The 20,833-nt window shown below is 38.8% G+C and overlaps 1 protein-coding gene across 1 annotated transcript in view; it reads left to right on the top strand.

The window, feature by feature from the left end:
- Positions 1-15,608, top strand: part of si:dkey-1d7.3 (transmembrane protein 132C) — a 35,051-nt gene extending 19,443 nt beyond the window's left edge. Inside the window, exons 6-11 of the mRNA XM_042394235.1 lie at positions 1,331-1,474; positions 5,314-5,522; positions 9,467-9,644; positions 9,890-10,003; positions 10,102-10,293; positions 13,133-15,608. Of these exons, the coding sequence (XP_042250169.1) occupies positions 1,331-1,474; positions 5,314-5,522; positions 9,467-9,644; positions 9,890-10,003; positions 10,102-10,293; positions 13,133-14,638 (2,343 nt within the window). The 3' untranslated portion in view covers positions 14,639-15,608. The remainder of the gene's footprint in view (positions 1-1,330; positions 1,475-5,313; positions 5,523-9,466; positions 9,645-9,889; positions 10,004-10,101; positions 10,294-13,132) is intronic.
- Positions 15,609-20,833: the final 5,225 nt, after the last annotated feature.

Raw genomic sequence — 20,833 nt, 5'->3', positions numbered from 1 at the left:
GTAGTTGTAAATCCATGTCGAAGGAGGAGTTAAAGTGTAAAAATTAAGCTACATCAGCCTTGACGACAACTTACAGGGTGTATACTGTAAGAACTAAGCTGCTGCTAAGCATTGCCATAGATGCAAAGTACAAGGTGGGAAAATAGGTTGGAAGATTAGAAATGTAATCAGGTCTAGGTGTTAGTAAGAGTAAAAGTGTTAATCTATGGATAATACAGTATAGTAGAGGACTTATTTTCATCCAGGTGTGTGTCTGTGTGTGTGTTTGTGAGAGACAGCTAGAGACACACACCTGCTGTACACACACATACTGTATATTATCATCACAGAGATGTTATTTTAGTTTTTTAGTCCGCTTTGTGTGTCAGTGTTGCATCAGTGTGATTTAAATGAATCAAGTTTGCCTGCCTGCGAGTGTTTTAATCTGTGTTAGTCGTGCTAACACCCACTCTCTGCCTGTCACTCCTGCCCCCGTACAAATAGTGTTGATTGTATTGTATAATGTATTAGTCCAGCAGGATATTTGGACAAGTTTCTCATGTACTGAGGGTTTAAAATGAAACAGCAATATAGCAAATGTATCAAAATCCTGCTTCCTGAAAGAGGTGTGTGATGAATCCCATACTGTGGGTCTGCTTTCACCCTTACAAGACAGTAGATCAGTAGTTTGAATATTAGAGAAATTCTGTAAAAAGTAAAGTGTTAAGTAAAAAAAAACAACAAAAAAAGTCTTTTTATGTCTCTGTGTGCAGTTTGAAATTATACCGAACATAAATACATAATAATATAAACTTAAAGTTGACCTATAGCTTAGCTCAGTTACTGGATGTCTATGCAATCAGGTAGCAGCTCCCCTCAAAGGGAGGAAAATACATCTTCTTCAGCATTGAAGGAACCTAGCATTAGAAATTACATCCACAACTCTACATTATTATTTGGAACCAGTTTATTATATCTGCTGATGTGCTGTGAAGAAGAAGAGTAAGTGGACTGGATGTTTGACAAACTCATTTTATTTGTGAAACTGCAACATATGGTTCAGTCAGAGCAGCCGTCCATCTGTGGAAAAAAACACTACTGAATCAGACATCAGACATCCGGTAGTTGAGCTAAGCCAGGCTCAGTTTAGTCTTCAACCTTCAGACTACATGAAAAACAAATCATCTGCAAGTTTGACCTGCTCTTGTGAAGCTGGAAAAAAAATCCCTTCAAGCCCACTGTCCTTCAGTCTCCTTGTAAATGACAATAAATAATGACACTAAATAAAACTATGACACTGTACCAATCCAGATGACTAATCCGCTTTCTATCTGCCCTTCTTCCTGCACAGAACACTGATATCTTGAATACCGCGGTGCTGACAGGTAAAATGGTGTCAGTCCCTGTGAAAACTCTGGCTGTGGAGGCTGACGGCTCAGTCACTGATGTAACCAGCTACACCAGCTGCAGATCTACAGAGGAGGATGTACTCAAGGTAAGCCGTTACAACCAAAGGCCTAAACAATCTGCTTTGAAATAGTTATTGCAAGCATGTCCCTACTGCATATGTCTGCACAATATGAAAAAAAAAAAAAAAAAAAAATTTGGTAGATACAGCGCTTGTGATCAGGCTTGGAATATACCTTGTTTTTGCGTCAGGGCAATTGCACTGCCAGAATTGTGAAAATGCCTGCATGCTCTGTTTCATATAGCAGTAATGATGATTTTGTCTCAGAATTCCAACCAAGATGTATAAACCATAAATATAAATGTGTTTTTTCTTTGATGATGTTGTAAATTAATCATATAAACTGGAAAACAAACAGTCCCCTCCTTGCTATGTAACTCTCCAATGTATTTTGCAGTAAAGTAACTGGCTGGGCGTTTTATTTTTTATGGGCATGCCTGCACCTTCTGACCAGACAAATATATACTGTGTTGAGCATAAGATAATTTAAGACTTTTAGGGGGACACCTACATGTTCTGTTCATGTTTTCAACAGCTGCTTCCACCACGACAACCATGACACATTCAGCTGAATGTCACCAGTTAACACAGTCACTGGTTAAACCGGAACACTGGCTAACCTCAGCGAGCCACTGTCAAACTTTCCACTCTGGCGTCACTCGCCGACAAACAGCAGCTGGACGGTTAAAACTAAAGTGAAACTAAAAGTGTAAAGGTGACAACTGTTGCTGACAAACAATGCAATTGCGGTTTCTGCTTAGGAGCAGCTAAGATACTAAACATGATGTCTTACTTTGCTCTAAATCCAGACACCACAAATGGACAAAAAAATGTAGTTTTTTTTCCTCCCTGTGATTTTTTTTTCCCCAAGCCTCGTGGGCCCTCTCAAGTCGTTGGACCAGGGATTGAGCCCCAGTAAGCCTGTGTATTAAAATGATGTTGATTTCTCCTGGGAGGGCCAAATTCCTGGATGGGTGGGCTTGGCCCCCTAGGGACCGCCCATAATGCTGGGTCTGCTTGCAGATGTTTAGTAACAAGATAAGTGCATTAATGACACATAGTGAGTACAATTTAAATCATGTGAAAATGGGCAGCTTGATAATTCACTGTTCACTGTGTATACAAGATCTACAATGTACACAAATAATATATAATCCCTTGAAGGCATTTGAAACAAAGCAAAACATAACTCTACTTAAAACCCCACAGCAGCATTTGCTTCTCTCATATGTCAATACCAATGTGAATTCAATAGATCTTTTGCATACAAAGCAGGTTTCCTAATTAAATTGAATTTGGAGGTATCAAAATAAGTTTCATTCTTGTGTATGCCTCTAAGACATTCCACTGTCACTGCTCCATCACACCCAAAAGGTCCCACTGTAATCTGTGGGCATCTGTGTGTGTGTGTGAGTGTGTGTGTGTGTGTGTGTGTGTGTGTGTGTGTGTGTGTGTGTGTGTGTGTGTAAGCATCATGGATAGAAGCAGCCTCCTCTATAAGGCATTAGAGACTGAGCTCATGATCCCACCACTCAATCCATAGGCACAGTGGTTTGACCTTTGTGTAATGGATCCATGTTACTAGGACAGTAGGAGCAAAGAGAGTGAGAGAGAGGGAGGCAGTGAAAGAGAACCAGAGAAGAAGAAAAGGACTTATATTATTTCCATCTGATGACATGCCAGCCACTGGCTTTGCGAGTGTGAGGCAGTGTTTCAAGTCTGTAAGCTTAAGAGAGTGAGAAAGAGGAAAAGAGGGGGAGACTGCTCTTGTAATGATTTTCAGTATCAGTAGTGGAACTTAATCCAGTTACTATTGTGTCTCGGAATGGACTCTTACACTTCCTGCGGTCACTGACCCCTCTTAGAGCAACGCAACCAACCACATGAAGTTAAAGAGACTTTATCTTTTATAGCTTCCAGTGGCTGAATCTCTGATAGGGATTGATTTCCATACAGTACCCAAGATTGAGTGTGTGTTTGCAAGTTTGAGCTCTTTACAGCAGCATTTCTTCTTTTTTTGGACATATTGATATATTACTGTATCATCTTATACAGTTGTTATGGGGACCAAGCAAACAGTTGCCTATCCAGCGGGATGGTGCAACACTATATATAAGTACAATACAATATAAGTACAATATTCACTCTTTTAGCTCTCTTTTGGTCTCCACCTACTTCTGATGGACATAAGAGGCTGAAATCTCTCATTTCTTTTGCAGATTTCAAAACATTATTCTTCAGCATTTTGTTACTTGCAATTGTGCAACCACTGTTCTGTGTATTTGAAATTTCTGCATGTTTTAGTCCTTGCTCACATTGCATATGGTTTGTTGTGGACAAGTCTCTCATGAAAAAGAGCTCTTCATCTCAATGTGATTACCTGTTAAAATACAGAATTCAGTGGACATGTTCATTTTAAATTTGAATGCAGACTGATTTGAAAAGTCAGCACTTTGTTTTTTCATAATAATGTAACAAAAATAAAAATAAAAATAACAAAAATAACAGACAATCTGAGTTGTTTCAGTAGATACAGTAGAGTAGATTTTCAAACAGAAATGAATGGAAAACAATGGCAGGCTGGAACTGCCGATTAAACATTCAAATTTCTAAAACATGGCAGCATGCTTTGCAAAATGGGTAGCTGTGGTGTGAAGTAAAGTAAAACATGCAAAAACAATTGACACTGTCCTTTAAGTTACAACATCCTCAATCTCTGCTCTATTTTCTTTATCATACCATACGATTCGTTATTTTGCACTGCTTTACACAGTGGTGCATGAAGACAGGAGACTGGGCACCAAAGGGTAAAGATGAAAGTGTTAAAGCAATGCACAAAGCAAAATTACAGTTAATAAGATGTCTTGATAGCTGAGTGATAAAAGTGCATACATTGTGTGCATGTCACATGTTATATTTCCTATAATAAGAGTTTCTTTTTAAGAGTTTACTTTTGGGGTATTCATTGACCCTATAGTTATTCGATGCAATGGAGAACTGCACAAGACATCACAGATTTTAGTCCGAATAATTTGGCATATTGGGAAAAGGTCTTCACACACTGGCTTCCACTGCATTTCCAAAGGAGTTCAAGTTGACTTACCTTGAAAGTCATTCCTCCCTCTGCTTTTTCCTCACTTTATCCACCTCCCAATTTTCACCTCCCTCTCTCCAGTGCTACACTCTATTCTCCAGTCTAGTGCTCTCCAATTACCTCTGTGGAGCCACTGGTTTGTTAAGATAAGTGAGGCGGCAGTAGAGATAGGCCTCCAATCTTAAATAAAACACACCAACTGCTGTGTCTCACCTCATTGCTTTCACTGCAGTGGGGACTGCAACACTCCCACCTACAGTACAGCACTACAGGAACAGTCGTAAGGCAGAGCTAATTTATATTCAGTAACAGTTTCATAGAGACCGCAGTTGTGAATTTACATGACATAAACAGGACCATAGTGCGATTCCCTGGCCAGACTTTCGAGGCAGTACGAAATGAAAAAAATGTGTGTGTCTGTGTCTTTTTAGCGTATATGTATTGATGCCTCTGTTCACTCCTTCCACTCTTTGTGTATACTTTACTAAAACTTTTGTGCTTTACATGGAAAAACTTACACTAGTGTAAGTCTGGAGAAATTTGAATCTAAATCACTGGATGACCATTTTCATCTCAGCTCTAGCCCAGTGACTCTAAACTTTTTAAAATAACTTTTTTTTGCTCAAAATGAAGATAGGTATAGAGTGACAGACTGGCAGAAATAAAAGGATGCCATCCGGCTGTCTGAGTTTTTGGGCCAAACCCAGGATATCGCTCTTGAGCCCCTCATTCACCTTAACCCTCTCTCTTTTTTCTTCTCGGTCATGTTCAGGTATCAGAGCGCTGTGATTACGTGTATGTAAATGGGAAGGAGACAAGAGGGAAGAGCAGGGTGATGCTCAACTTTACCTATGGTTTCCTGAGCACCCAGTTGGAGATGAATGTATGGATGCCCCGTCTGCCCTTGCGCATTGATGTGGCCGACACCGAGCTCAGCCAGATCAAAGGTTGGAGGGTCCCTGTTACAACCGGCAACAGGAGGTGAGGCCTGACCAGTTCTGTGTGCTATATATCTGTTGTTGCTTATAGGTGCCATTAGCTTGATCTTGGAGATGTATTGTGAAAAAAATAATACCAGTACCAAACTGAGACACAGCACTGTGCTATTATACTGTATAAGTCGGATACTGTTGTGCCAAGTATAATAACCACTAGGAAACTTGTTTTCAGCATTTTTAAAAACATTTCTAACCACAAGGGTTGAAAGCAGAAGTGGCACAGTCATGCAAGAACCACTTATTCGTTCTTAAGTGGCTCGTACGGGTGATTTAAGAAATAAATTAGTACTGGTACTTGGATTTTTTCTGGCCCAGACCTTACGTACAGTACATGTCATGTACACATAGTCTGCCTTTCTGCACAGGGCAACATCACTAATGACCTGAAATCATAATGCCTTAATCTGAATGAACTTAAATTTGATACAGAAATTCAGTTCTGACAACTTGAATCCTTGGTGTAAAATTCCTCTTTTTACTCTTTGGTAACATTTTTCTGAATGAAACACCCACAGATGGAGCAGAATGGGTAGCCTTACATCGAAATTTCAGGGTTGCCAATTACAGTAATTATGTAATTTCAGGAATGCACACCTCCTCATAAAAGTGTGGTATTCATCAGTCTGAAACAATAAATTTATGACAAGTCTGTCCAGTTAAAAGAGTTTCAATCTGACTTTGAGCATTCATACAACAAGCCTCAAAGTAAAAGAGGTCTAGGATAAGAGTAGGAAAATGTTCTTGAACAAAGCTTACAATGTTTTCGTAAGCCTCTAGTACATCTCAAGCCTTGGTTATAAGTCCTGTGTCTCAAGTCAAGTCCAAGTCCTAAACTTTCACTATGGAACAAATCAGTATGGAACAGTTACTGCTGGAGCCCAGAGCTAACGTTAGACATAGCTAACGTTAGACACTGGCAGTTGTTTATTGATTTTAAAAGACATAATTAAGGCTACCAATTTTAGGATACAAAGATTTTGGTAACATGCCGACTCTGATGGGGGCTCATTGATTTCATGTTTGTATAGTTAAGTAGAGTTAATAGAGTTACTGTAACTCCAGCTCTTACTGTTGCTAGAGGTTGTAAACCCCTATCTGCAATTTTTCACCTAAAGGTTTTGCATGTTGTCATTTGTTTTGTCATAGCTTTGCTAATCCAAGGTATTCTCTGTTGTTTGGCTGCTCAGTAGTTACAAAAATTAAGAGTTGATTTGCCTCACAATTTTGTATGACAAAATTCTTCGGATTCAGAGAGGACATCAAGTAATTTCAAGTAATTTCAAGTCAAGTCCTTTTTTTATATAGGCTAGCCCATTATCCCATATCACAAATTTGCCTCAGAGGGCTTTACAATCTGTACAGTATACAACATCCTCTATCCTTAGACCCATCAGTCAAAGTGAAGTCAAAAGTAATTTGTGTTAAAGTCAAAGTCGAGTTACAAGTCTTTGATTTTGTCAAGTTAGCTACAAAGTCATTCAATTCATTACTTGAGTCTCAGTCATGTGACCTGACTCCACACCTAAGAAGAATATGCAATAAGAATTGATACGAGAGGGTCACATGCCTCTTCTTTAAATTTCGGTGTTTCCTGTCAGATTTAATCCGTTTCAATGGCGTTTTCATACAAAAGCAAGCAATCATTGTGTTATGCAGTTCACTCTGCAGAGATATTTACAACCAGAAGGCTTTAAATGCAGTAAAGTCAGCCCTGCACTCACCATCTGTAATTTTTGAGTCTGTTGTTGTTTGTGATGTTAAACTAGATTGTATTATATTGAGAGGTGTGCTTCTGTTATCTGTCTATTTACAGTACATATGTAGTCAGTCATCAAAACATCAAATCTGTGTTTGGTGCATTAGAGGGTAGGACAGTGTAGAGGCGGCACAGTTGCCCTGAAGATAAAGGTTAGTGGGATTTCACTCAATACAGTACAGTAAAGTCATTATTTTTCACTCAATACTAATGATGATGGTCGACTGATGGGTTGTTAGTTTTCTCTGGGGTAAAAACTCTTTGGTGCTTTCATTTTCCAAAACATTCAATACCTGGCTGCACACACACCCAGATCGGAAAAGTGACATTTCTATGGTGTGTGATTGTAATGGACAGTCTCAGCTGATGCTTAAAAAAGTGCTGGATTTTCTGTTGTGTACTTGTATCACTGTGTTGGATGCATGTACATACAGTATATGCAACAAAGAAGGAACTGGAATTTCTGTGTAATTAGCAGCCACAGCACAGACTAATATCAGTCTAACCTTTGGCTTCATACACAAAAGTTTTCTTAAATTGTGTTTACTTTTGCTCTTGAAATAGTACCCGCTGAAAAGCAGTATGAATTATCCCATCCCCTCCAAGTTTTTATATACTCAGATGTAGCCTAACAGATGTTGATTCTCAGTAAAGTTTTCAGTGTTATTTTTATCTCTGAAAGAATTGATTGAAATGAACACTTCAGTCAGTTAACAGTAACAGTTTAATTAACACCTATAATAATACCGTATTAGTTCATGTTAATTAGCAGCCTGACAGCCCCATAAAAAGCATAGAAAAGTTGAGATACTATGGCAAAGACACTCAATGTAAAAACTTCAAACTTTTGTGTTTAAATATTTTCTAAAATGAGTGAATTAAATTTACTATTATAAAAATGCAGTTAAACAAATTCCTAATGTTACATTATGAATGCCATAATTTCAAAGATTCTACTTTGAATCAAATCAAAGACAAATGGATGCAACATATGTACAGGTTATTACAATATTACAATATTAATGAGTGTGTTTATATACAATATCCTGGTTATGATCAGGTTTTTGGAGTATCCTGGTTTTTTGTTGTGCATTGAAACACCATATCCTGATTTCAGAAACACACTGACCTCATGAATTGGATTTATTATTACGGACAGAGTAGAAGTTACTTTTCTGCCTGGTGTTGAGTCACACTGATTTAATTCAAGCAGCATCTCCATCACATGTAAAGTTCTGACCTCAGGCTATGTAATAATGATGTTTATTTGGACTGCAGCTCTTGACAGGAGCTTTCCCCCTGCTGTGTGAAAACATATCCACCAACCCTCCAGCACACCTGTGGTGTGGAACGTGGAAGAACAGCTGTGCCTATGATAATTATATGATTATTGCTGAGAGGTTTGAGAATGGCTCACAGCTTAACCTTTGCCACCTACAAACCAACTACTCAGCCGTGGGATCCTGGTTAATTTCACTTAAAGCCATTTAGAGGGAAAGGTCGCTCAGCAATGTGTTATGCCTCTACAGCAGCAACAACCACCCTGCTGGTCCTCAGTATTGTTTTTCAGTTGGAATAATTTAGGATTAGCATGATTTTGTATTGTTTACCCTTCAGTGAAAAATCAAATCTACATTTCTGTAAATAATTGTGTGCTTAAAGGAATAGCTCGACATTTTGAGGAATATGCTTATTCGCATCCTTTCCAAGAATTCAATAAGAAGATCGATACCACTTTCATGCTTATACATTAAATTTGAAGCTACAGCCATCATGGGGTTAGCTTAGCTTAGCATAAAGAGTGGAAGCAGAGGGAAAAGGCTAGCCTGGATCTGCTGGACTATTTTTTGGAGTTACTGCACCAGGCCAAGAAATAATTCAGCAAAACCACCCCATAAACGTGTTGTCTTTATAATTTGGCTTTTTACAGTTTAAACAAACGAGATACAACATGTTAATTAGTGAGTTTTAGAGGCTAGCCGTTTCCACCTGCCTCCAGTCTTTATGCTTAGGTAAACTTAACTGCCTGCTGGCTATAACTTCATATTTAGTGTGCAGTCATGAAAGTCTAACTCAGCAAGAAAGCGAATAAGTGTATATGTTAGAATATTCCTTTCAAAACTGTTTATGAATTGTGTTACTAATTATGTTTGACTGCTTTTGTGTGTCAGGTCATGGGACAGCGAGGAAGAGGAGGAGATGAGAAAGGGCAGGGGCTGCATGCTGCAGTATCAGCACTCTACACTCAGGGTGCTCACGCCCTTCGTAGCCAAGGCTGACTCAGAGGTGCTGCCAGACCCGCTAACTGGAGCGGAGCCTCTTGATTACTTCCTAGGTCCTGATTGGCAGGTAAAAACGTTTAAGAGCCCAAACTGAAACAGACCTGCCAGCAATTACTAGCGGGATTTCGTGGGTTTGGCATTTCCAGTCTTGGCCAACCACAACTAGATTTGTTGGACAAAAAATTTAAAACAACTCGTTTCAAAACTGTGATTTAATAACAAGCTAAAGAATTTGTTAAACCATTAAAAATGCATTATCACAGGGAACAAAAAAGATGATCGCTTAGCATTTTTCTCCCTCTTGATTGACAGGTGGATGTGACCAATCTTGTACGTTATTCTCTAAAAGTGGCAGACCCAGATGTAGCCAGGTTGCAGGATGGGGTGGTGCTGCAGGGACGGGCTGTGGGCACTACGACTGTACAGGTGAGCCATGAGGTGTGCATACGTGTGGTTTTAGCAGCTGTGTGAAGGATGTACATGTGTATGGATCTGCAGTTTTGATGAGGTTGTACTCATTGCAGGTGCTGTCCCCTCTGACGTCATCGGTCCTGGCTGAGAGGAGCATCAGGGTGGTGGATGATAAAGTGAGTGTGACAGAGCTGGGGGTGCAGTTGGTTTCTGGACTCTCTCTGTCCCTGCAGCTCAGCCCGGGAAGCAACAGGGCCATAGTCGCCATGGCAACCACACGGGAGACGATCACGCAGCTCAAACAGGTAAGTCACTGGAAAATTGTTCCACACAAACCATAAAAGTGTGGGGCACAGCTCAGCTGTTTGTCATGGTACTTGTCTCTTTTTATCCTTTATGCTCATTTCTATCCTCTTCACATACCTACACATACACTGTACACCAGGGTGTAAAAACCATACAAAAGGACAAGAAATAAACAAGAACACTGTATAATACATGTAATAATAAATTATAAGGTCAGTGTGAGATTATAAAAGTGTTGCTTATTGTGGGATTATTTATTTATTGGGAGTGAATCATGGATTTCTCTTATATTCAGATTTTAAAACAGTCAAAAAAGATTTATAGATTTGTCACGTGATACAGAACTATACTCCTGTACAAGATTAATAGATCTATCAAATAAGCATCTATCAAAACATGCTATAAAATTACATTCTGCATCCTCTCTTTGTAACTCACATCTTTGGAAACTCTGACTCACTGCCATGTGAATAACAGTCATAGTTTACCAAAGAGCACAAACACAAATACTGAATTCAGATTGCTATAGGCTGTGATTAAATATCAAAGGTGTGAGTAAACAATGCATTTTCATTTGTATTTATTGCCATAGTGTAATTACTTATTGGCTTTTTAACAAGTAAGCCATTTCCCCCTTTTAGTAAGCTGCTACTGTTGCAGCCTTGTTTTTACTCTTAAAACATCTTAAACATTCCTTTTTCTTGTTCTGTAATAGTGTGGGCATTCAACAAGCAAGCCCCTGGCATTTGTCAATGACCTCCACTGACAGTTTTCCTCCTTTTATTATGCACACCAGCCTGGAAACACTCACAGATGCATGTATAATAAGACAGCACCATAAATAACATTACCATCCTTATAGATCCAAACATGCTTCTTGCACTGTTAGTAGATTAGAAAAAAAGATTTGTGTCGCTACTCTTTGATTTGACCACATGCAAATCAAACCTTGTACATAAGACTTGAGTATTGATTTCAGTGTTGAGATTTAGCATTTAACACTTTATCAAAGTCTGTCTGAAGCCAAATAAATTGCCTACTCAGCATGTGCAGTTATACCATTCACTGATTTAATTGATTTCAATTTTGATTTATTTTGATTATATCCTAAATCCACTAGGTTATATGCGCTATCTTGTGCCTGGAGAGGGCATTGTAAAGAAAACACTATGTTCAATTAAACATTTTACTTAAAATATTATGGTGCAGTGGATACAAGTAATAAAAATGATCATGCAAGGAATCAGAAATTTCTGAACTGAAGGGGAAAAGATCCCTCCCTGTTGCTCTCAGAGATGATTGGATTGTATTTGGTTGGGCGGATGTGGACCGGGCCTGATGTCTGGACCGAGGTGACTTCTCTGTTGGAAAAACATGAAAAATATACCACATATGCTAGTGAGGCCCATAGAGAAGTCCAGGCTTGCAGGTCACAACATCTTACGGAAAATGAAAGAGAAACTTTCCACTCTTGATAAAATGGTGATTCATAACCATATTAACAGTTTTGAGTGTTGTTTAGGTTGGTACCCCATTCTTCTGAAAATCTACAAATCTATTGGAGAAATTTAGCATTAATTAGCTTTGTTATTTATGATACTGTGAAACATCCAAATGTGATAGCAGTGCAGGCTCAGTTTCTCAACTTTAAGCACAAAAGCCCACATTTCAAGAAGAAAAATCTCTTATTTAAGGTAATAACCACACCGTTCCGCATTCATATAGGTTTTCTTCAGTGAGAGTTCAATTGTTCCTGCACAATGAGCAGAAGTAGTACATGCACCACCAACGATAACATTCAAAACAGCTTTAGTGTAAACCTTCTGTGAAGGGAGATTAGAATTACACTTTTAACTTTCTATGATACAATAGTATGTTATTACCATATCCTGAATGTGCCTTTTCCAATAATATTATGGGCTTCTAGAGAGAAGAATTGAATTATAAGAAATGTCACAACAATGACCTTCGGGGTGTGATAATATTTGTTTTCTCTTTGCCTCTCAGAATGTGAACTCATTGTGTTCACAGCCCTGACTATCATCTGCATTTACCATGCTGTGTGAGAGAGTGGAAGAGGCAGACAGGGTGCACAGATGATCATTTTAAAAGCTCACTAGCACATTTAGTCGTGGCAGCTTGCCCATTTTAAACCAGCTCCCCGGCGCAGGCATGGGGGCAGCAATTAGGCAGTCCATAGCTGTTGGAACGTCAGCTCACTTTACCTACAGTACAGTGTCACTGTGGCTGGTCTGCCCATGTCAATAACAAAACTATTAGAACCATGCCAGTGCGGATGACCAGCCAATTGTGTCTGCAATGGCAAGCTGTTAATGCTCTGCTCAGGGCGATTCATAATGTATTCAAACCCAAAATATAGGTTAGGTCTGTGGTGACCCAGTGGCTCACATTAGCAACAGGAAATAGGTCATTGTGTATTAATGTGATTCGATAGGCTAATTCTGCTCTTAGCATGACCCTTGTTGCTGTATTTCTTGTTCTTGTGTAAAGGACTTCTATTATGCTCTATCCACTTAGGCTAAATTATATTTCATACTATTACTTCATAGGACTATAATCTATGATACAATAGCACCCTACTGAGTGCAATCATAAAGAGATTAGCATAGGCAATTTAGTGTTATTAACAATCATGGGAATATGGCTCTCAGTGAAGGCAGGGGGGAATATTGATTTCCTGCATGTGCTCTGACCTGCTTTTCCACATATGAACTCTATATTGCTTTTCTTTCTTTCTTTCTTTCTCTCTTTTTTTCTTTTTTTCTTTCTTTCTTTCTTTCTTTCTTTCCTTTTTCTTTCTTTCTTTCTTTCTTTCAGGAGGCTGTGGTCAGCTGCTGGGTACAGTTCAGTGATGGTGCAGTCGCTCCACTTGAGCTGTTTGACCGCAGTATCTACTCTCTGACAGTCTCTACCCCAGACGAGGGGGTGGCCACAGTACGCCGCACTCCGCAGTCCACATTTGTAGTTGCACATGGTGAAGGTGAAGGCCAGGGGGTGCTAGTGAGAGTGGAGCTGAGGATCTGTGAGGAATGCCAGAAATCCAAGAGGAAGAGTAAGTTGGCAGTGGGCATGGGGCTCCTCAAGATCAACTTCCAGAGCAGCAGCAGAGCCGTAGCAGGAGGAGGTGGTGGTGGAAGTGTGGTTGGCACTGAAGGAAATAAAGATTATGATGGTGGTGCATCAGAAGTGGCAGGGGAGCTTAAAACGACAGTGACGTCACAGCGTGCTGTGACAGATGTGGATAAGTGGTTGTTCAGAAGGACAGTACCTAACCAGCAACAGACAGAAACTACCACCTCAACCACAATTTTAACAAGACATGTGCAGCCACATGTTGTGTGGATTGGCAATACAACCAGAGCTACAAGAGATACCACATATACCGTCATTCCCACGACTGCCACTACAACTATGAGCACACCTAGCTTAAATACACCACTGAACACTGCCAGACCTATAGATACAACAATTAGTGTAGTTAGTAAAGGAGAAGGGCAGAAGAGAAGCTATGGAAGCATGCTTGACAGCCCCAATTCACCCCCTAACAAAGACGTACCTAAAGCAGATGTGACACCCAAGAAGGAACCACCTAAATCTAAAACCCCAAAGGTAATTGAGAGCGACCTTATCCGGACATTCCGAGCCATGTCGGATATGGAAATTGGCATGTATGCTTTGGTGGGGGTCTCCTGTGTGGCTATCTTGGCTTTTTTGCTCAATTGTGCTTCGTATAACCTCTGTTTCCGTAATCACAAGACCCCCATACAGGCAGGCCCGCCACCAAGTGGGGATCCAAAGGATCATAAGCATGACTGGGTGTGGCTGGGGAGCAACAATCATAGCGCTCCAGCCCCAGGTGCCCCAGCTCAAGTGTCCACGCTAAAACGTGAGTCCCATCGCCCTCTGGAGTCCCGTCATTCTACTGACTCCATGGGCCACCGCAGCCTGGAGAGCACCCTGCCCACTGTGAGCGCCCCCGCTGTCCCCGAAAGAACTGCCACTCTGGGCCGCTGCAGGACCAGCTCCCAGCAGCAGCTGCAGGGAAAGGTAATCGACCCTATGGCAAACCGTTCAGCCACCTTGCTGGCAAGGCCACACCGCAGCGAGCCACTTCATTCCCCCACCAGTAAGAGGAACCAGGTGCAGTTCACCACCTTCACCACGCTGGACATCAAGCACTTGGCTGCATTGAAGAAGAACGGTGTGGACTTCAATTGGGCAAACCAGCAGCAGACGCAACAACACCAGGCACCTGCTGAGCCCCAGACACCATTACCTGACATGCCATGGCCTGTAGTCAAACCTCTAGGAGAGCCCCAGTGAGTTCTCTGGGGTGTGTGTATGAATATGAGTTACTGTAGTAAGGGAGAGAGAGATAGAACAAAAAAATGCAGATATATGACACGTTCTGGTGTAGAATGTGAATGAAAGATAAGCTGGCTTTCATTTTTTTGATAAAAGACAGGTCACTTTAAAGGAGATATTTATTGAGATTACTAAAAAACTTTATTTTAGCAAAATGTGTGCTCAGTGAAAGCATGTAAATACAGTATGTGATGGTGTACCCATGACGACCAACATTAAAGACACTGTTTGTTTCTATGAGTTTCAAGTTGATTTGCATTCTCTAAATGCAATATTCTTGTATTTAAAAATGTGCTCTACAGATCTGTTGCTCTCCTGTAAATACACATACATCTATACTTTTACTTATTTCTACATTTCTAACTCGAAACAAATGAATTTTTACCTCCTTTTACTTTGGTACAATTCTGTTACCCCTGTAGAAACGACTCCAGATATTGCTAGTTGTCAGAGTAAATGCAGTACGGGAGGGATTATTTCTTGTATGTAATTCTATGCTTTTCCAGCCTTTTGTACTTTTTTTCTAGGATTCCTCTTGAGAATACCTGAAGAGTTTGTGCAATTTGTCAGAGAATATGCAACATTTATCAAGTTATTTTGAGCAATCTGTCACAGCAAGTCTTCACTGAATATTTATTCAAATCACATGCATGCTATGCAAATGTAGTCTGTGCAGAGTTTGAAGTGGACATTGTTTCTGAATTTTTTTAACAAACTTACCTTTGGCTTTGGGCTTCTCCTGGGAGCCTGGTTCTACAATTTGTAAAAATGTCTAATCTTGGCCTCTTGACAGAGAGCAATACATATTCAACTGTGAGATTTTTCATGTGTAAATGAAAAATTATGATGCCTTTTATATGTAACATCCTCTTAATTTTAAACCAAAATGTGATGTGTATTTCCTATGAGATCCTATCAATAAAGAACAAGTGGATACATTTGTTATAGATGAAATTCTATTTAATTCAACCATGGTTTCTAAAGCCTTTAAAATAGTATCATTCATTGAAAAGCACAATGAATGGTTTGGATTACAGGCTAAAGCTCTGCTATGAATCAGTGGGATTTAATTATGTTTAATCACTATTGAATGTGATTTAAGGCTGATGTCATCATTCAGTGAAATGTCACACTGACAGCAACTCGATGTGCCTGCCAATATTGGAATCCGTTGCTACTGCAGCTTTTAAAGCTGCACAAAATAACTATTAGACTGACACTAAGACAAAGAAGGGAAAAGACAGAAAGTGAAAGTGATCCCTATTTTGTGTATTTTGAGAATGTCCCCAAAGAATTACAGGAACTGTATTTTGTCAAGGTGGAAGCTTGCATATGATAATTCACGCCTCATTTGTCTCCTTTTCTCCATCTTCCTTCCTGTGTCTCTGAGGTGACCACAGCTACACTTCTCAAAATTACATTCTAGAAGCTGTGATGCATAAACAGTGTCCCCAGCTTAAAGAAACCAAGATAATCTGATACCCTGCACCTCAGGAATTGGCAGCTGTGGATATGACAGCACGCATCATCACTCCCTGCTGCACAACAGCATCGGTGTGGATTTAGAGTGTTGATAAAAGCAATTTTAATAACTTTCTCCCAAATTCTCCACCTACAGGCCCAGCATTTTTGTATGTGTATAAACTCTCTCCCCTTTCCAGTCGATTTATCTATCCAGCAGCGGTACGAAAAGTAAACAAACTCGTCTCAAGATAAGCAGTGATTCAAAGCTTCCTCTGCGGTGCATCATGGCCCAGCATCTTTGATTGTGGACCTGCTGTATCATACGGGACGCAGAATTAGGAACTCAAAAATTCAGAAACAGTAATGATGATTAAGATATAAAAGCTGCAGAGTTTGTATGACAACAATGCAGAGTTTGCATAGCAACAATACTCTATGTCTCAATGTTTTTCTGCTGAAGGATTTTTTGATACCTCAGACATTAGTTTTCATCCCTTGGTCTCCCTCATTTAAACAACTTATGCTGTCTATGTCTAAGTATTGGCTTCATCATAGTTCTGGGAGAGCTCCTCAGTTAATCATAGTCCTCACGCAGGCCTTGGCTATAATATGAGTTTGTTGGGAAAATTCCTGTTACATTATTTTGGAAATAATCCATTGTGAATATAGGTGCATTAACATAGCAGTCAGGGCTACTTTGCATATAATAAAGTATGTAAGTCACAAACTGGGAAAATGTCTTGCAAACAACAAGTCAAGAGTAGAGACTCAGTATCATTACAGCAAGATCTCTAATCTGGAGCATCAGCTTCGCTATTGACAGATTTAAGGGATTGGGGTCATTGTGTTGGAGGATTAGTGTGCATTAGTGGACCCTCTCCATGGCACACTCCTGATAATGTAGGCCAAAAGAGACAAGGTCGCTTATCTCTCACAAGGCTGCTTTCCCACAGGTTGGGCTCATGGTCACAGATGGAGGCAGGTGTCTGTGGAAAGGTGTAGCTGCAAATGGAAAAACTGCTACTGTATACAACTATTGTGTGGTCTGTTTAACTGAATGGATATAAAAAAGTACTCTAACTTGACTTTTAGAAGGGAGAACATAAAGAGAAAAAAAACAGATAGGCAAGCAAAGATAGACAACAGAAGACAAGCACACACAGAAGTCAGTCCTAAGATGAATAAGGAGAGAGGTAACTCATCACAGGTAGAGGGGGGACTCAGACTGTATGGCAGCTCATTAAGACAAAGTACCTTGTGCTTCCCCGCCGCACTCAACGTTGTCATTCCTTGTCAGCAGAGTGTCAGTGCTCGGAGTGCATCATAAGATAATGTCACCGATTTTACAAAGAAGGGGACAAAAAGCAGAAGACACATTCTTTGTGTTAATGAGACAGTTTGAAGAAAGCAGCTTTGTCAGAGCAGAAGAAAGAACAGCCAAAAGAGGAAACTGAAATACTATGGATGAAGCAATGTGTAGACAAATAATTGTCACAACTTGTTTCAATAACAACAAAATGGTGTGATACCAAATACAAAATAAAACATTTATAGCTTAAAGGACCAGTGTGTAACATTTAATGGTATCTAACAGACTTTGCAGAAATGGAATAAAATATTCATAAGTATGTTTTAATTAGTGTATAATCACCTGAAAATAAGAATCACTATGTTTTGTTACCTTAGAATGAGCCCTTTATATTTACATAGGGAGCGAGTCCTCTTCCATGGAGCCTGCCATGTTCCACCGCCACATTTCTACAGTAGCCCAGAATGGACAAACCAAACACTGGCTCTAGAGAGGGCCTTTCGCATTTTTCACGAATTTTACGGCCACCATAGATTCTCCTACATGCATGGAATGGGAGGGTGAGGGGAGGTGTATTCAGTTGGTTGCAATCTGCAACCTCACCGCTGGATGCCACTAAATCCTACACACTGGTCCTTTAAGTTTGCAAATGTAATGAAACTGAAAAATGAGAGTGTGAGGGAGATCAAGAGAGACAGGGACAGAGAAAGACATGGTGATTCATCACTGCATGACTGCCTGCTCTTGAGAAAGTGATTGAATTTTCATTTAAATTATTCCAGTTATGATCTTCTTTTGTTTGTTTGTTTTGCGTGAGTAAGGAATTGTAATGCAAACTAAATTCCTTTGTAATTCTTTACAGACACACCCCTAGATCTCGAACCTTGTGAAGTTTTGTCATGTCACTATAGCCTTGGACTATAGCCTAATTGGATCATGAACTGTAAGTATTTTTGAACATTTTTACCAACACATTCCACTAAAAACATCACCAATATTTAGCAAATAAATATTCAAATAGACCACCAGAATAGTTCATCATGAATCTAAAGGTGATTTTTTGCTTGAAATTATTAGGAAAAGAAAGGGACCTGTAACTGTAACAACGGCTGTATGTTAAAAGTAAAAAAAAAAAAAGAAAGAAAAAAAAAGAATAACACACTACATGAATCAAGAATTCAAATATTGAAAATAATAATAACAAATACAGTCCAGAATTGTACCCAGAATTGTACATAGTTATAAGAAAGCTAGATAGCTAGTTCACCGTATCAAAACAGAATAACAGAAAGATATATGTGAGAATCTGACAGATCTGAAAGAACTACTCTAAAAATGGCTTTGGTTAGCGTGTGTGCAGCTGCATTCAAATGCAATAGAAAGGAAAATGGTTTATACAAAAAGAAGCTCTGAGAGAGTATGAATGATGTATTATTTTTTTTCAAAAGCATACAATCCAATGGTGTCTGATCCCAGGTTTATATCCTGAAAAAGGATCAAAACTTTGTTCAACTAAAGTAATGTAGATTTGAGTCAAAGCAAACAAACACTGAGCATTGTCAGAAATATATTATATCAGGATAAACCCCTTGAAATGTATCATCTTGTTTTCAAGGGGATCCCAAACAAATACTCACAAAAAAAATCGAAAACAGAACAGTACAAGACACAATGATATATAACAACCAAACAAACAACAAACTAAATTACAAAGAAAAAAAAAAGGAAGGAGTTACAACCTTAACAAAAAGATCAATCTATAAATACAGGAAATACAAGAACAGTGATGGCATAACTGAAAACAGAGGCAATCTGTTTTAAGATGAGAAAACAAAACATTTTTAAGTAAGAAAAACGATGACAGAGAACGGATATTTGCAGGTAACTTATTCCAATCAGAGGGAACCCGAAACATAAAAGCTTTTTTTTGCCAACTTCTTTAGATACACATGGGACTATAAAGAGGATCAGAGCATCTTAGGGAGTAATTTGACGTAAAAGGAACAAAAAATTGCTTTAGACAATAAGGATAGTTAAAGTTAATGCATTTAAAAATAAATTCGTACCAGTGAAATTGACATCTTAAATCAAGAGGGAGCCACCTGAGTGTGTCTAACATTCTGCAATGGTGTGTGAAAAGAGAACAACCTAATATAAATCTGCAGTGTGTTATATGTAATATTGAGGGGATGAAGATCAGCTTTAGAAGCATCCTGGTAAATAATGTAAGTGTTGTCCATTATTGGTAGTATAAGTTGTGAAACAAGTCTCTTTCTAATATTAAATGTAAAAAAAAATAAAATGTAAAAAAATGTCTGAAAATGTGCTTTTTCCATTACATGATCAATGTATAGTTTAAAGGTAAGTTCAGAGTCAATCCACACACCTAGATATTTATTTTTTTCTAGAGTATTAAAATCAGATTGCAGGGCCTCTTGAATTTGTGATATAGAAGCTTCTGATGTATATATAATAGTATCATCTGCATATAGTTGTGCACAATAATCATAAAAAAGAGTGGGAGATCATTAATAAAATAGAGAAAAGTAGTGGACTTAAAGTAGAACCTTGAGGCACACTTCTCTACTGAGTAAGTAAATCTGATTTATTCCCTCTTAAAACAACACATTGGTTTCTGTTGAACATTCTGCAAGGCCACCAGTAGTTCGGGTTAGTTACACATTAATTAAAGTAACTACCAGTGCACAGTGACCTTTTGATTACTGTTTGTGTGAATATTGTATGGACATATCTTTCTCTAATTTGAAATGGTTCCCTAAAGGAAACTGTTATCTCAGGAATGTAATTCGTACGCATATCTTTAGGACATAATGAAATAAATTTTATAACCCTAGTATTTTAAATGGGTTAAAGTTGATGACAACAACAAACATCAAGAATTTGTAATTTGGTAGTAGTTCATTTATTGTCACTATGATGTACTGTACATAGCAGTTTAGTCGGTACACAGTATAAAGCCAAAATATACACAGAAACACAAACCTCTCATACTTCATGGGTTGTTCTTTATTGATGCAATCTACTGTATAGCAAGAGATTTGAGAGTTGAGGTTTTGCCAATTAATTTTAAGTTATTTTAAATTCTTATATACATAGTCTTTTGGGAACTTTTTCTGAAACAAAAACGTAATTTGTGAGAAAGAAAAAATAGACATCTTTATTTGTATCCTCTTATCCTCACGACTTCTCTTATTCTTTATTATTAGAATGATCATCTGTTTGCAAAATATACCTGCAGCAAATTAAGACGTTAATGAGTAAGGATGGTTTTTCCTCTATGAAGAGTATTGACAGTCATTTTTCCCCTCAGAGCTCTCTAACTCACATACTCAAACCAAATGTACACATTATTAATTATA

Source organism: Thunnus maccoyii, chromosome 19 (genome assembly GCF_910596095.1).
Source record: "Thunnus maccoyii chromosome 19, fThuMac1.1, whole genome shotgun sequence".
Taxonomy (NCBI): domain Eukaryota; kingdom Metazoa; phylum Chordata; class Actinopteri; order Scombriformes; family Scombridae; genus Thunnus; species Thunnus maccoyii.
Note: the sequence above shows the minus strand (reverse complement) of the source record. Positions and strands in the feature narration are given on the sequence as shown.